Here is a 16,164-nt window from a genome sequence, read left to right on the forward strand (position 1 = left end):
GATACTTGTCTAAAACATGAATAAATAAAAACCAAAAGTTTTTACTGAAATAAACATATATATTCACTGCATTTTTCTCAGAACCATTGGAAATACGCTGTGCACTCAGAAGAGCTGAAGGTGCGTACCAAATATATATTTTTACAAGAATGCTCAGAAGAATCTGTTCATAACATGAAAGTTTGCAGACAACCCAAATCATCATCTTTGAATGATTGAATACGTTGAATGTGGAAAAGCCATAAGATTGAATCTTATACAGCTATAAAAATAATGAAGGGTACCTGCTATAATTGGGTGAATCAAAAATGTAATGCCATGGGAAAGAAGCTAGATCTAAGAGGTCTCATATTATCTCACTCCATTGCCAGCAACTGTCCAGAGTAGGTAAACACATAGCAACTAAAGGAGATGAATGGTTGCATAAACAACGTTCATGGAAACTTGAAAGTGGCTGCTTAATGCAGAAAGGCTTTGATTACAGGGTGATGCAAAAGGCTCAATCTACAGACATGATTATTGCTCAAACTTTTGAACATACTTTATAGAAAATCAATGTAGAATTTGAATGTGAAAGTACTGTAATACCACATCCTTGTCAAATACTACAGTGGTTCTTACTGGGTATGTGAATTTCACCTCAATAATAGCATCATTGTCTCCTGGAATAAGAACTCTAAGCAAAGGCCAAAATGATAGCAGTCCAATGGTAGATGAGACAGTTATAGAATCACTCCTATGTATTCATGAAAAACACCTCCAGATGTGGTAAAAATAAAAATGCCATTTCCAAATAGCTAGAAAATACTTAGTAACTAAGATGTTTGTGAACAATACAGTGTTCAAAGAGAAGAATGCTCATGGTCTAGTTGACTCTTGTATTTGGAAACAAACTCCACTTTATAACCACAAAATGACAAATTCTCCATGACATTTAGAGAAACAACATAAAGCAGTTATAACTGAGACATGTTTTCAAATATGAACATAAAAAACTTAATACTTTATCCCTTTTAGTGTTTTTTGTTCAACTTAATGCTATAGGTTGAACTCTTTAATTAACACAAAATTATTCTTAGGTGTTTAAATTTAACTGAAAAGTGATCCCTGTTAAATATAAGAGTGGGAATAAGAGAGGCAGGAGATGTACAACTGGGACATGCTCAAGCTGACTTGCCCCAAATGGTAGAGTTAGAAACGTGCCAGGGAATTCCAATTCAATCCCATCAAGGTGGCATGTACCAATGCCATCTCACTAGTCCAAGTGGTCAGTTTCCGTTCACAATGGATCAAATTGAAAGGATTAAGAGTCAAAGGGATCACATAAACAAGACTAGTGTCTGCTAATACTAACTGATATCATCAAAAAGTGAGAGATTGATCCAACATGGGAACCAGGATACACAGCAGACTCATAGAATGGCAGATGTCCTAAACAGCACTCTGGCCTCAGAATCAGCCCTTAAGACATTTGGTTCTGGCTGAAGAGACCATGAGAGTATTTTAGGCATGAAAGCCAAGACACTCTGGAAAAAAAAGACCTAAATGAAAGATCTCTGTGAATGAGATCCCAGTGGAAAGAATGGGCCATCAAAGAAGGAGGTACCTTTCTCTGAATGGAGGAGAGAACTTCCACTTTGACTATGATCTTGTCTAAATAAGATTGAATTGGTGAACTCAAAAGGCTTCCATATCCTTGGCAGCTCATGACAAGTGCCTAGGGTGAATACTGACTCCATAAATAAGAGTGTGAATTGTTAAGACAACAATAAGTCACTCTGCACTTACTCCTCATGTAGAATCTCTGTCCTTAATGTGTTGTACACTGTGAATTAATGTTATAACTAGTACTCAAACTGTACTTTATACTTTGTGTTTCTGTGTGGGTGCAAACTGTTGCAATCTTTACTTATTATATACTAAATTGATCTTCTGTATATAAAGATAACTGAAAATGCATCTTGATGTGAAAGGAATGGGAGAGGTGCTGGGGATTGGAGGGTTGTGGATGTGAGGGAAGTTATGGGGGGAAAAGCCACTGTAATCCAAAAGCTGTACTTTGGAAATTTCTATTAATTAAAGAAAAGTTAAAACAACAAATAAGAACATATATGGTATCTAAAGTAATAAACAAAGATGAAATTAATTACTCTGCATATTTTCAGGGATAGCCCTATCATATGAAATGTAATTGCTATTTATATGTTGATGCTCAGCTTTGTTTCGGTTTTAAACAGTGATTCCTTTTAGTTTATATGAAAATATTTCTAGCCTGCTTTGCATTTTTGAGAGGGAGAGAGAGAAGCAGAGAGAAAGAGAGAGATGGTTGAGAGTCCAACCTTTCACTACTTCACGTCTCATTTCCCATAGTGGTTTATCTTGGATTGAGTCCAGAAGCCAGGAGCCAGGAAAAAAATTGACAGGGACACAAAGTGTTTAATATCGTAGCAATCTGATATCAGGGGTCAGAACCAAATCACAAACCTAGCTACTGTCATGTGGGACAAGATTAATTAATTGCTAGGCCAAATACCTAAACAGAAATGTTTTTTTAGTTTTGCTTATTTTACAATGTTGGAAATCTACTACCAATTTGGTTTTTGTTTACAAAATTTGAAAATGTAGAGAAACCATTGAGAAAAATATTTTAGGGTCTCCTACAAGTGCATTGGTTCCTTAAAGCTTTCAAAGAATTTTTATCAGGTTTTATGAGAATAACATAGCACTTGGGGGCAAAGATGCAGCCGAGGAGCCCTGCACTGGAGGCCAAAATGGAGAAGACTTCCACGGCCACCATGACCTTCCCCTTGGTGCTGTGGTAGACAGGCAGGAAGGTCACCCAGACACTGCAGAACACCAGCATGCTGAACGTCAGAAACTTGGCTTCATTGAATGTGTCAGGCAGATTCCTGGCTAGGAAAGCCACAATGAAGCTGGCCAGGGCCAAGGAACCCAGGTAGCCCAGGACACAGTAGAAGGCAGTGACTGAGCCCTTATTGCACACCAGGATGATGTAGTCGTGCTCAGAATGTTTATCTACCTCAATAAAGGGAGGAGAGGTTCCCAACCAGATGCCACAGAGAACCAGTTGGATCATGGAGCAGATGGGAATGATGAAGTTAGAAGTGCCTGATACCAATAACCGCCTTATCGTTCTTCCAGGTTTCAGAGCTTTGAAGGCCAGAATCACAGTGATGGTCTTGGCAAGCACAGCGGAAACAGCTATTGTGAACACAAGGCCAAATGCTATTTGCTGGAGGAGGCAAGTGGCTGTGTTGGGACGGCCAAGGAAGAGTAAGGAGCAGAGGAAGCACAGGAGGAGGGCGATGAGCAGGATGTAGCTGAGGGTCCTGTTATTGGCCTTGACGATGGGAGTGTCTCGGTGCTTCACAAAGACCCAGAGGACGGCAGCTGTTAGGACAGAGAAACACAGAGCCATGCAGGCCAGGGCCATCCCCAGGAATTCCTCAAAGGCTAAGAAGGTCACCAGCTTGGGGAGGCAGCGGTTTCTCTCCATGTTTGGGTACTCGTGATCTGCACATGGGATGCACTGCTCTGCATCTGTGGGGAAAAGGAAGAGTCTGTGTTTCCATTTCACAATTTGCTCCTTTTTCCCTGTTAAGGAAAAAGCTCACCTTTGCAATTTCATGGTGAATTCAGCCTGGGGTGATGTATACCAAGAAACACTAAAGTATTTCTGTGCACCTAACCAAGGCAGAATGTTCATCTGCAGGTGAAGGAAACTCATTCAAACTAGCTCCTTAGCACATGGGGATCTGCGTTCTCATCCTATCTGTCAGAGATTTTTTTCAGTGTTTAATTTCTAAACAATGAGGAATTTTCTATATTTCATATGGGCTTGGATTCTTCCCAGCCCTCCTCTCTACAGTCCTCAGTGTCATCTCTAGATAAATCCTTTGTTCACATGGGTTAGAATATTTGTCTGGGATCATCAGGTTTAAGGATTTTCCTCCTTATCCTCAAATGGAAATGACCTATATAAATGATCTTTCATTCCTGGGACCTCCATTCCTAATTTCCTACATGGATTCATCTTGTCCATGTTTCCATATAAATGTTGTGATACTGAGGTTGAATAGATGGGAATTGTAGCTGATTGTCATTCTGTGGTTCTATGGAAATAAGTGGTATTTTCATCATGTTACTCAAAGACAACTAGGCATTCTTCTTAACTTGAAATTATGGCTTGTTCACCATTATAGCTCATGTGAACAGCATGTTGGACACCACATTGTCTCACTTGAAATAATGCACTTCTACTGCTACAGCATGAAAGAAGTCATTAAGAACAGGCCAGTTGGAAAATATGTCTTTCTTTCAATCAAATTTCAATTGTACAAACCAAAATAGGGTTGGTGTTGTCGCATGGTAGGTAAAGCCACCAACTGCAATGCCAGATCCCTTATGGACATTGTTTTGTGTTTAAGTTGATGAATTTCCAATCCAGCTCCCTGCTAATCACCTAGAAAGAGCAGCAGAAAATTCCACAAGCACTTGTGACCCCAACACCCATGTGGGAGACCCAAAAGGAAGCTCCTGGCTCCCAGTACCTGCTGGCCCATCCCAGGCCATTGTTCCATCTGAGGAGTGAACAATTAGATTCTCTCTCTCTCTCTCTCTCTCTCGTTCACTGATTCTCTGATTTTCAAATAAAATAATCTTTTTTAAAAAGAAAGAAAATGGTGGGCCGGCGCTGTGGCTCACTAGGCTAACCCTCCACCGAATGGCGCTGGCACACCGGGTTCTAGTCCCGGTCAGGGCGCCGGATTCTGTCCTGGTTGCCCCTCTTCCAGGCCAGCTCTCTGCTATGGCCCGGGAGTGCAGTGGAGGATGGCCCAGGTGCTTGGGCCCTGCACCCCATGGGAGACCAGGAGAAGTACCTGGCTCCTGCCATCGGATCAGCGCGGTGCGTAGGCCGCTGCGTGTCAGCCTCGGCGGCCATTGGAGGGTGAACCAACAGCAAAGGAAGACCTTTCTCTCTGTCTCTCTCTCACTGTCCACTCTGTCTGTAAAAAAAAGAAAGAAAGAAAGAAAGAAAGAAAGAAAGAAAGAAAGAAAGAAAGAAAGGAAATAGTGTTAGTTGAGCTATACTTGCAGTAAGAGTCCTACTCTGTTTTTATCCTTGGTACTCTTGCAAGAGTACAAGCTTCAGGGAGTGGAGTTGTGATGTAGTGGTTAAAGCCACTGCCTGCAATGATGGCATCTGAACAGGTGCCTGCTCATGTCTTGACTGCTGCACTTCCAAACGATCTCCATGCCAATGTGCCTAGGAAACCAGCAGAGGAAGGCCCAAATGCTTGGGCCTCTGCAAGACCTGGAAGAAGCTCCTGGTTTCTGACTTTGGCCTGGCCCAGTCTAGGCCATTGGAGCTATCTGGAGAGTGAATCTACCTGATGGAAGATCCTCACTGTATCCTCTCTCCCTCTCTATTATGCTCTCCCCCCCTCTTCAACTCTGACTTTCAAACATATAAATAAATTATTTTGTAAAAAAATAGAATATAAATATTTGCAAAAATTTAGAGGAATTTTCTCCTCCAATTCTTTTCAATGTGTTCCCTTTACTTTTCATGGAATCTGTAGGTACATCTGGCACCTATCTTGGAGATACACCAGGAATATATAGGCAAGTGTATATTGTACAATGGGTCAGTGCATGATACTTTAGTTTTCTTTCTTTCACTAAATTACTGCATGTTGAATATTTTCACTGACACTTGAAGTCATTTTTCTGTTTTCTTCATACTGGAAACTCTGTATAGAATGTTTGAAGATACTGAAATCAAAATATCTCTAGAGCTAAGATGATGTGAATTGAAACATTATTTTGGAAGAATTCAAATTATTATAAACATATTTATTATACATTGAACAGTGGAACTATTTACCAATGAGTCTTAGTACACTTTTACATTTCTCAAACATTTGGCTTTGATATATAATTTGATATTTGTGTCTATATTTCAGCTTATTTTTTCTCTTCTTCTTGTATATCCATAAAGGACAAGTGGTGTCATTCATTCTGTGTACTGAACAGCATGCAACATGTCAAAGATGTAGCACAGAAAGTAATACAATATTCCCATCACAATTCATGTGGATTAGCTCCCTGTTTTTCAGTTGTCTATGAAAAAGTTTTGAATTCAAGACTTCTAGATAACCATACAGAGCCTTAACAAATACAAATATTATATTTCTTGTTTAGATTTCAGATTGAGAGAATCTCATTCAGTGTTGGATCGAAAAGAATGATACCAGATCGAATCAGTGTCACAGTTGAGCTTGAGATGATTAGCACCTCCAGAAAACAGCTTACACATAATGAGATGGCAATAGTGAACATACAACAAGGGTATGGAAATAGTGAGTGAAAACTATTATCTCATCGTAAATATTCTTGGTTTCCTTTTTATCAAGAAATAGTTAAGATGGTAGAGTTCTCAAGGTAAGTTATATGTATTCTACCTGTATGATTGGAAATGTCTCTCTCTGGACAAACAACGCAAGTATAGCAGCAGACATGTTTTCCTTCCTGTGGCATTTTCCTGAATCCTGGACCACACCTTTGGCTACACAAAGACTGAGGAGTCTGATGGGGAAAGAGAAGTGATGGTCATTGCTTTGCATGACATTAGGCACTGTGATAGGATGTCTCTAATTGCCTTTTCACCCCAAGGTCATCACTATGTCTTCCTCAGGCTGTATCTTATTGATTTTATTTAGACATCCAATTGGAGTTTCTAAGATGCTCATTCCAGGTTTGTCAACTGCCTACCAAATATTATGAGGCCACCTGATGGGTTTAATTTTGCTCATCACTGGATCTATGCTTCTGGGCATTTGTCTCTTTATTGAATTGCTTCCTCTGAAATCTTTTCAGTTTAGCTTTTTATGTGGTAATTCTTCTAGAATGTGTATGTCTGAGACTATTTTACACGCCTCTTTCTTTGATTGAGTAGAAGATTTTACATGCCAGAAAAATATTCAAAAAGCCTGATGACTAGATACACTTCTGATAGTAACTACTAAGAAAAAGACAAGCCCACAAAGAAAAGGTGAACAAATGTAATAATCCATTGATTGTGCATCTATCTACTTCTGGACTTCTATACCCAGGGAGGGCATCAATTCCTGATACTGCCAATGCATTTGTTATATAACACACAATAGTTATAAAAAATACCCGCAAAACTGTCTGGGGTATTTCAACAGCACAATGATGATAAAATTTTTGATCACAGCTGTGAGGTGGTATTCAGAAAAAAAAAACTGAACTGATTAGCACCCACAATGACAAAGGAAAATCAGAAATTTTTCTACAAATGTTCAATTCATAATTTACTGTGTTTGTACTGCATCAAAACATAATAATGACTCACTAAATGATGAAAATATCACTATCTTTATAAATATACATGTAATACATGAAGTTTTTCACATTATATGAATACAAAGGTGAAATAAAATTTTAGAATTTGTAGTGACATACATTTAGTAATTTTATGTCTAAGTATTGATCTCTATCTCTATTTCTTAACATTCTTTCTAGTCACTCAACCTAGGAATGCATTAACATGCCCAGAGAAAAACAACAATATCTAATCCAAACATGCACTTCTAATACACACTGGCTCATATATGTGTAAGGAACACCATATCTTTTGAAGCCAATATGTGAATTGAGAATTGAATGCTTATGTAAATTCTCACACATAATATCCTCCCATACTTTCATCAAGCCCTCTGTATGTATCCAATATTCCCATGGATCCACACCTCCTTGAATGCAACTGGCCATTCTATCATCTCTTCATTGAGGACCAAGGATTCTCCACGTGCACACTCAGGGGAAAACTCCCCGATTTTAATCAGCAAACGAAATCCAGCAGGAAAATTCACAATGTTGTGGATATCGTAGTGTGGCATATGGTGTCTCGTTTCATGGAAGGAAACATCCTCCCCAGCACTGTTGGTAAATTGGATTTTCCTCAGAAGTGGATGAAGCTGGAGGGGAGGCACAATTGGAAAGAGAGAGAACATTCAGATTAGAGGTGGAGGTGCACACGACTTAGAAATTCTTCTTTTCCCTCCTGTCTATCCTCAGGGTTTCTATTGGGCAGAGGCTGTTTTTTCTGACTGATCAAAATATCATGGGTTTGGGGCTGGCGCCATGGCTCACTTGGTTAATCCTCTGCCTGTAGTGTCAGCATCCAATACAGGCACTGGGTTCTAGTGCCAGTTGCTCCTCTTCCAGTCCAGCTCTCTGCTGTGGCCCAGGAAAGCAGTGGAGGAGGCCCAAGTGCTTGGGCTTCTGCATCCTCATGGGAGACCGGGAAGAATCACCTGGCTCTTGGCTTTGGATCTATGCAGTGCTGGCCATAGCGGCCATTTGGAGAGTGAACCAATGGAAGGAAGAGCTTTCTCTCTGTCTGTCTCCTCACTGTCTATAATTCTACCTGTGAAATACATTAAAAAAATCATGGGTTCAAGAGTGGGGAATTCTGCCTCCCCCCTATTAAAGTGATGGGGAGCATCTGATTCTTTTTTTTTGACAGGCAGAGTGGACAGTGAGAGAGAGAGACAGAGAGAAAGGTCTTCCTTTGCCATTGGTTCACCCTCCAATGGCCGCCGCAACCGGCATGCTGCAGCCGGCACACCACGCTGATCCAATGGCAGGAGCCAGGAGCCAGGAGCCAGGTGCTTTTCCTGGTCTCCCATGGGGTGCAGGGCCCAAGCACCTGGGCCATCCTCCACTGCACTCCCTGGCCACAGCAGAGAGCTGGCCTGGAAGAGGGGTAACCGGGACAGAATCCGGCACCCTGACTGGGACTATAACCTGGTGTGCCGGCGCCGCTAGGCAGAGGATTAGCCTAGTGAGCCACGGCGCCGGCCGGGGAGCATCTGATTCTAAACAGAGAAATCACAGGATGAGTCCCACAGGGTTGCTGACCATGAAAGATTGGTTATTGGTTTAGGAAAGCTCATCTTAGTTCTTCCACATGAGAATAGCATGACTTTTTTTTTATAGCATGACTTTATATGCAAAATATCTTGATTATTGTGAGTGCACTTGTGTGCACTTTTAAAATTTTGACCCTGTCTCCCCACCAAAAAGTGAAATTCTCTCTTTAGCAAAAAAATAGATTCACATGGATACCATTATGCATAGTGAAATATACCAGTTCCTTAAATAGAATATATAAGTGTGTTTTGGTGATGGGTACTATATAATATAGAATAGAAGAAAAAAAAAACACAATATATAAAAATGAAACTGACATCTCAGGCTTTGATTTGTGTTTATCGCCCTTGTGTAAATTCCTTGGAGCAGTTATCTTTCTACTTTTCATTTGAGGAACATCATGATTAGTGAGGCATTAACTCTGTGATTTAAAGTAAATTGAAATTACGTTGTTGCAAAAATTAAAAGGAAAAAAGGAATGGAAGAAGGGGTGACTGAGAAGGGAAAGGAAGAAAGGATGGTTATCTTCTTAAAATTGTATCAATGAAATACATGAAATCTGTTCTTTTATATCAGTAAATTTTGTTTTAATTTAACAACATTTGGGCTGATCTTGTGGTGCAGCAGGTCAAGCCACTTTCCACAATTCCCAGCACCCCTGTGAGTGCCGATGGAAACCCCAACTGCTCTACTCCTGATTCAGCTTTCTGCTAATGTGCCTGGGAAGGCAGCACTTGAGGTTCCAAGTGCTTGGGCCCCTGCACTCATGTAGGAGAGCAACTGATGCTCCTGCATCCTGGCTTGACCTGGCCTAATCCTGGTACATGCAGCCATTGTGGAGTGAATCAGCAGATGCTAGATCTGTCTCCTCTTTTCTCTGCCTCTCTCTTTCTCATAGTAATTCTGATTTTGAAATGATTTTTTAAAAGTTTAAGAAAACTGAAAATAATATCAGTTGAATTAAATTCAATGAATTAGAAATCCAAGCATAATTTTTCTAAATAAACATTTCCCCAAATCTGCTTGTACATCTCTGGCTGCCGCTGGTAGTTCTTAACTTACAAAAATGTGTATGCTGTGTATGTGTAGTTTATTTGTATAACATTTTTTACCTCAGTAGAGTTTATTGTTCCATGGCTTTTATTTCTCTCTTTGCACTTTGACTATTTTTTGTTGAGAATACAGCTACCTTTTGAGATTACAGGGAATATTTATAACCAAATAGATTTTTAGCTGCTGTGGGATACATGATAGTCCATATTTCCTAGCTTTGCAATCCTTCCAAACAAAAGAGTAGTTTTAATCATTTCCTTCTTCCAAGTCTTTGTAATGAGCTTTATTAAGGTATTTTATAGCATTTCATCCTACAGTGAATAACATTATTCTTCTATGATCTGTCATTATTGAGTATGAATTGAAAATTTTACATGGAGCTAAATTGATTCCCAAGAAAAAGACAGTTCTTCAACAAGTGGTGTTGGGAAATTTGGATTTCCACATCTAGAGATATGAAATCAGACTGCTACCTTACACCCTATACAAATATCAATTTAAAATTTATCAAGGATTTAAGCTTTAAACCAAAACCATCAAACTACAAGAGGAAAACATTGGGGAAACACTGCAAGATATTTACCTAGGCAACAATTTCTTGGATAAAATCCAAGAAATAAAGGCAATAAAGGCAACAATATACATTAAGCTAAGTAACTTCTGCTCAGCAAAAGACACACTCATTCAAGTGAAGACACTACTTACAGAATGGGGGAAAATATTTGCAAAACATGGATCCAATAAAGTATTAATCTCCAGATTGTATAAGGAGTTCAAAAAACTTAACAACGACATAACCAACAATCTAGTTAAGAAGTGAACTAAAGATATGAACAGGCATTTTTCAAAGGATGAAATAAAAATGGTCAAGAGAAACATGAAAGGATGCTCAGGACCAGTAACCATCAGGGAAGTGCCAATAAAAACTGAAGTGAGATTTCACTTGCCCCACTTTGAATGAATATTATCCAAAATTTGAAAAATAAATTCTGCTGAGGGTCTGGAAAAAAATACCCCAATACATTTTATGGGAATGATTGTAAGCTGGTACAACCATAATGGAAGACAGGAGAGGAATTTTTCAGAAAACCAATACTAGTTCTACCACATGGCCCAGTAGTCTCACACCTGAGAATGTATTCAAAGGAAATGACATCAACACATGAAAGAGTCACCTGCACTCAGAATTCTATAGCAGCTCAATGTGCAATACCTTAGAAGTGCAACCATCTAGATGTCCATCAACTGATGACTGGGTGAAGGAATTGTGATATATATTTGCATATTACTCAGACATGATTCAGAATGAAATCATGACATTTAAAACTGGAGGTCATTACAGTAAATTATATAAGCCTGAACTACAAAAATATCATGTTTCTCTTATTTGTCCTAGTTAATATATAGAGTATAAAATTCTGTGGTGTCAGATCATTGGCTATGTAATTTTAATATTGCTTCACTAGATCATATCTTGTTAATGACAATATGCTCCTCTTTCACATGTGAAAAAAGAAATTGAGTGGGGGGGGATACGGAGCTCATTTGGGTACTAGAAATACTATGTTGTATATTTGGGTGTTGGTTATCAGTGTGATCAGATGACCAAAACTATTTATCTGTAGACTTAAGTGCATTTCTAAGTATGTATACTGTTTTTAAATATTTTCAACAAGTTCCATAGCAGGAAATGTTTTTTAAGTGTTCGATAGCAGATAAAAAAATCCTCCACACACAGATAACAATTAAAGGTGTATCTATGCCTGGTGTGGTGTGAAAGAGCCCACTAATCATCATGCCAATCTCAGCATGAAAACATGGTCATGTGGTACTACAATAGAAATACCCGAGAATGCCATCAGAAGTGCAATGCATATCCTGTTTTGAGAGACGTTTACCTGCCATGGAAGAATCCTAGGTTGAGATGCGTCTCCTGGAGATCTCTTTTCCATTTGCTCTGAAAGCATCTTATGGAGGGCATGGGCCACTGCATACACAGCATTGTAGATGAAATAGCTGGAGTCAGATATGGTCAGCATGTCAATGCGTCCTGGGAAAAACTCAAAGGAAGCATTTGGTGGGCAGACTCCAATTGTTCCACAAAGTGGCCCAGGAGGTAAGCAGTGAAAAGCATGAAGCCATAGTTGACTGAGGAAGAAATCTTCTGGGTAGTGGGAAGGGTCCACTGTCTTGACAAAGTGGTTGAGGCCAGGGATTTCCCCCTTGTGGTGTGAAAATGAGAAGCCTCCATGAAAAGAGTGCAGCATGTGGTCTGTCTCCTTCACAACTATCTCCCACTTTGTATCCATGATCCACACCTTCCCCAGGGTTAAACAGTATTTGCTTAGAAATTCCACGGTATAGAGGCCCATCACATCACCATATAGAATATGCACATTTGCTGATGAAATTCGGATCCCCTCTAGGAAAGAGATTTCAGTTTCTTCATACCTTGACTTAGTGTCAGGGAGCTTTACTGAATAGGCCAAGCAGACACCTTTCTTTACCATCTCAGCTTCAATATCCTGGAGGAACTGCTCTCCTTTCATGTCATTAGATACAAAGATCGCCACCCAAATCCAGCCAAAATGTAGCAGCAAGGAGAGCATTCCATAGGCCAGAGAGCTGTCACTAGTGGCCATCTGATAGAGTGATGGAAACTTGTCTCTCTCACTTAGCATGGGATCAAAAGGACCATATGTGATCTGAATGGAAAGAAAACCATGATGATCTGAGGTTTGTGGGTAGAGAAGACCATGTTCTATCATCTGGGTTCAGAGAAATCCATGCTTCAATGCTTATTGCTTTCAGGATGAGAATGGATATCCTCATTCACAGCATGCAAAAATGTGTAAGATACCTGTAAATCTTCATATTCATTTGAGGGAAGAAGAGTGCATGGATTTTGGACCAGGACATTGGTCCTTCGCACTTCTCACCCTATGTTGTATGTGGAAAATTTCCCCCTGAAACTGGTGTTATATGTTACCTCTGAGACAATTTTTACTGTGTTGATTTCTTGATAGTTTGAATTTCATTAATTTTGCTAGCATAACCTAAATTGCCTTGAAGAATACACTCACCTTTGATCTCAGAGTTTTGTTAAAATTGCTTTTCACAAAGAATTTTTCTATACCGTTCCTGTCTGAGCTTGCTGGTGATGTGTGTAGATTGCTACTTGTTTGAAGTGGGTCTCCTTTAAAAGTCCTGGGAATGTGAATGCAGACCCTTGGGAGAAGATTAATTGGCTTGTGTAACTGGGTTCCTGACACCTACTTGGGAGATTTGAATTGAGTCCCAGGCCCCTCGGTTTTCGAAGGACAATCAGCACCAGCACCATAGTCAGGATTTGGTTGTTAAACTAGTGAACGGGTGTACACTGTCTACCTACGTCTTTGTTTCTCCGTCCATGAAACACACACTAAGATTGAAATCTCTGAGTAGAACATGGAAAGTGAACTGGAGGCCCTGTGAAGGAATCTGCTGAATGTGAGGAAGGAAGGACTGAGCGTAGGGAGAGAGTGAAATATCTAAATCTAGCTCAGCCCCAAACACTCTTTGATGATCTTTGGAACTGCCATTGTCCTAAGTGGGTTCCAAATGGACAGTACTGTCCTAGGTCTTTATATATGCATATCTAACATGCAGTCATCCTAGGATATCTCTTTGCTGTGTGTATTTTCTCTGAAAGTCAACAATCATACATTGGCCCTAGATGTGGATCTGGGCTGAGGCTCTCACCTTCCACTGCTCCTTCCCTTTCTCACAATCCAAGGAATTCCCCAAAGTCTGTTTCAACTAATACTGGATTATGTCACTTGGCTTCCACAGGACCTTGCCTTAGATGTCACAGGTCTGGTGGGAGATGGAAGCATTTCTCACAAGAATTCACAACCCGTTTACCTGTGGGGTTTTGTATAGCTCCAACATTGTCCCAATTTCAGCTGAAAATGCTGATGTGGTTCCAGCAATTATGGCAACCGTCTTGCCTTGTGTCTGGCAGGTGTAGTTAGGGATGAGATGGTGCTTTCCAGTCAGCCAGTGCAGAGTGCTCCTCAGGGTGAACTGGCCACTGGTAACAGAATTGTAGAGTTGGAAACCCAGGGTCAGGTTGGGGAGGAGCTGGGGGTCCTTATTGATCTCCTGGATAGCAAAGCGGAAGGCCAGCACGTATTGGTAGTTCTTCCACAGCCACCTAAAGAGAGGAGCAACATCAGGGAGATGGGTGAGGCCAAGGAATTCAGAGCAACACCACAGCCATGCCGTGAAGCAGCAATGGTCAGACTCAGACTGTTACTGAGTGGTGTCTCAGCTCTGGCAACTGGAGGAGATGTGAGTGAGGTTCCAAGGGCTCTAGGAAATTGTGGGATTCCCCTTTGGACTCCTCTGAAGAAAATTTTGTAATGATCACATTCACCTACTCGATCCCTTAAAAAAAAAAGCCTTGATGTGTCCCAACATGGGATTTCACTTCTACTTAGGGGTGGAACCCAAGAGGCAAACATCTCTATTTTCAGTACCTTCTGAAATAGTTGAATACCATCTGACTTATCAGTCATTTTATCATTTGGGAACATCTCTAATCTATTCACCAAAGCCATTTTCATGAGCCCTTTCTGTAATTTTCCTGTATCATCATTCACAGAAGCAATTTTGTTCAAATATATTTGCCTTGAAAAAGAGCATTTTTTTCAGAATGTGAAATTTCAGAATATTTACAATGTTCACCTTACTTTTATACACTGTTTTCCACATCACTGAATTCTATTTTATCATTTCATTTTTTTATTCTTTAACATTTTCTGCATGACTTATGCAGAATTATAATTTGTTGGTATTAGTAATGGCTCACAAATGTTACCTGAACAAGAGTGTAGATGTTTTGTTTTCACACAGTGGATAGCTTTTTGCCTCTTCTTTGAAATTTTTCCTTACTTCTATATTTTAAATGTAATTTGAGTGTCAATAAAATACATATTTGTCAATAGATTATGTGGGATTAAATAAATTTATGCGATTATCTGCTGTTTAGGTGCATTGATTCATGTGTTTGAATGTTGTAGTTGTTAGATTGTCATTTCAAGATGATTTACATTCATGCACTATGTCTACATATTTTGCAAATGGCAGTGTTTGATTTTAGGGCAAGTGCATTTTTCTCAAGGTTCACACAATTTTGTATTATTCTTACAGAATTTGAAACTTTGCTTTTTTACCTAAAAATAGTCAAATTTTGCTCCAATGAGTAAACGGTTGATTTCAAAAGCTTTTTATATCAGAAACAGTGTTTACTTATAATACACTAAGTATAACCATCAAAAAATATGCTACTGAAAACTGTTCCATACTTACTTTAACTTATCTGAATGAAAAATAAGAGCATTACATTTTGAAACATTTTGAAGTGTTTCTTACTTTTATCATTTTGCTTAATTGCAATTAATTCCCCTATAAGGTGATTTTTATTCACTCATAGCACTTGCTGTCAGCTGCAAGCTGATGAGTTTACTTCTTCTTTCCCCATATAGAAGGCTGCCGGGTCTTAAGTCCCTGCACATTAATTTCAAGACTCTTGGAGGCTGATCAGGAGGTGAGATCAATAGAGTGAATACAAAATGTCTGTTTCTCACTCTCTGCAGTAGTGGAGAGCAAGCAGAAAATGGAAAGGGAAGGTTGCAAAAAGCAAAAAAAGGGAAGGAACTCAGCTTTCATTGATTCATTGATTTGCATTCCTGCCGCTTCTGTATATGATTTTTTTTTTAAATTCTTAAGTGCAATCAACAACTCACAGATAGAAGGAAACACTCTCTCACAGTCTGAACCACAGTTGACACATAAATCAATGTTGGACTTACCTGTATGTCTCCATTTTATCCATTGGCCTGGATAAAAAAGATAACCGGACCATGTCTGATTCTGGTTCCAGGAAGTAAAGGGGGAAAATCCCACCCAGTACCAGGACTCCATCTCTGTAGACACTTGGTCTCATGGAATTATAACAGTTCCTGGGAGATATGTCCTGTGAACTGTATGAGGAATTCAGGAGTATGTTGAGAAAAATCACAGAAAACAACATGTCAAGTGAACCCAACATAAAGTTAAAGGCTGGAGTCTTTGCTGATATTAAGA

General features: G+C 39.6%; 1 protein-coding gene across 1 annotated transcript; it reads right to left on the reverse strand.

Annotated features, from left to right (window-relative positions):
• Window positions 1–2,647: 2,647 nt before the first annotated feature.
• Window positions 2,648–7,946, reverse strand: LOC138848180 (vomeronasal type-2 receptor 116-like). The gene is made up of 4 exons (XM_089315563.1): window positions 7,797–7,946; window positions 6,486–6,609; window positions 5,944–5,949; window positions 2,648–3,561 (listed from the first exon to the last, which is right to left on the reverse strand). Exons 1-4 carry the CDS (start codon window positions 7,944–7,946, stop codon window positions 2,648–2,650), a joined length of 1,194 nt encoding a protein of 397 aa, XP_089171689.1.
• Window positions 7,947–16,164: the final 8,218 nt, after the last annotated feature.

This window comes from Oryctolagus cuniculus, chromosome 16 (assembly GCF_051225735.1).
Source record: "Oryctolagus cuniculus isolate XC-2025 breed Fujian yellow rabbit chromosome 16, ASM5122573v1, whole genome shotgun sequence".
NCBI lineage: Eukaryota > Metazoa > Chordata > Mammalia > Lagomorpha > Leporidae > Oryctolagus > Oryctolagus cuniculus.

Bases quoted from the DNA above. Each gene is read 5' to 3' on its own strand.
- LOC138848180 (XM_089315563.1), bottom strand. From the start codon at position 7,946: ATGCCACACTACGATATCCACAACATTGTGAATTTTCCTGCTGGATTT. The intron at 6,610-7,796 runs GTGTGGATCCAT...TTTCCCCATCAG, and splicing joins GGCCAGTTGCATTCAAGGAG to ACTCCTCAGTCTTTGTGTAG.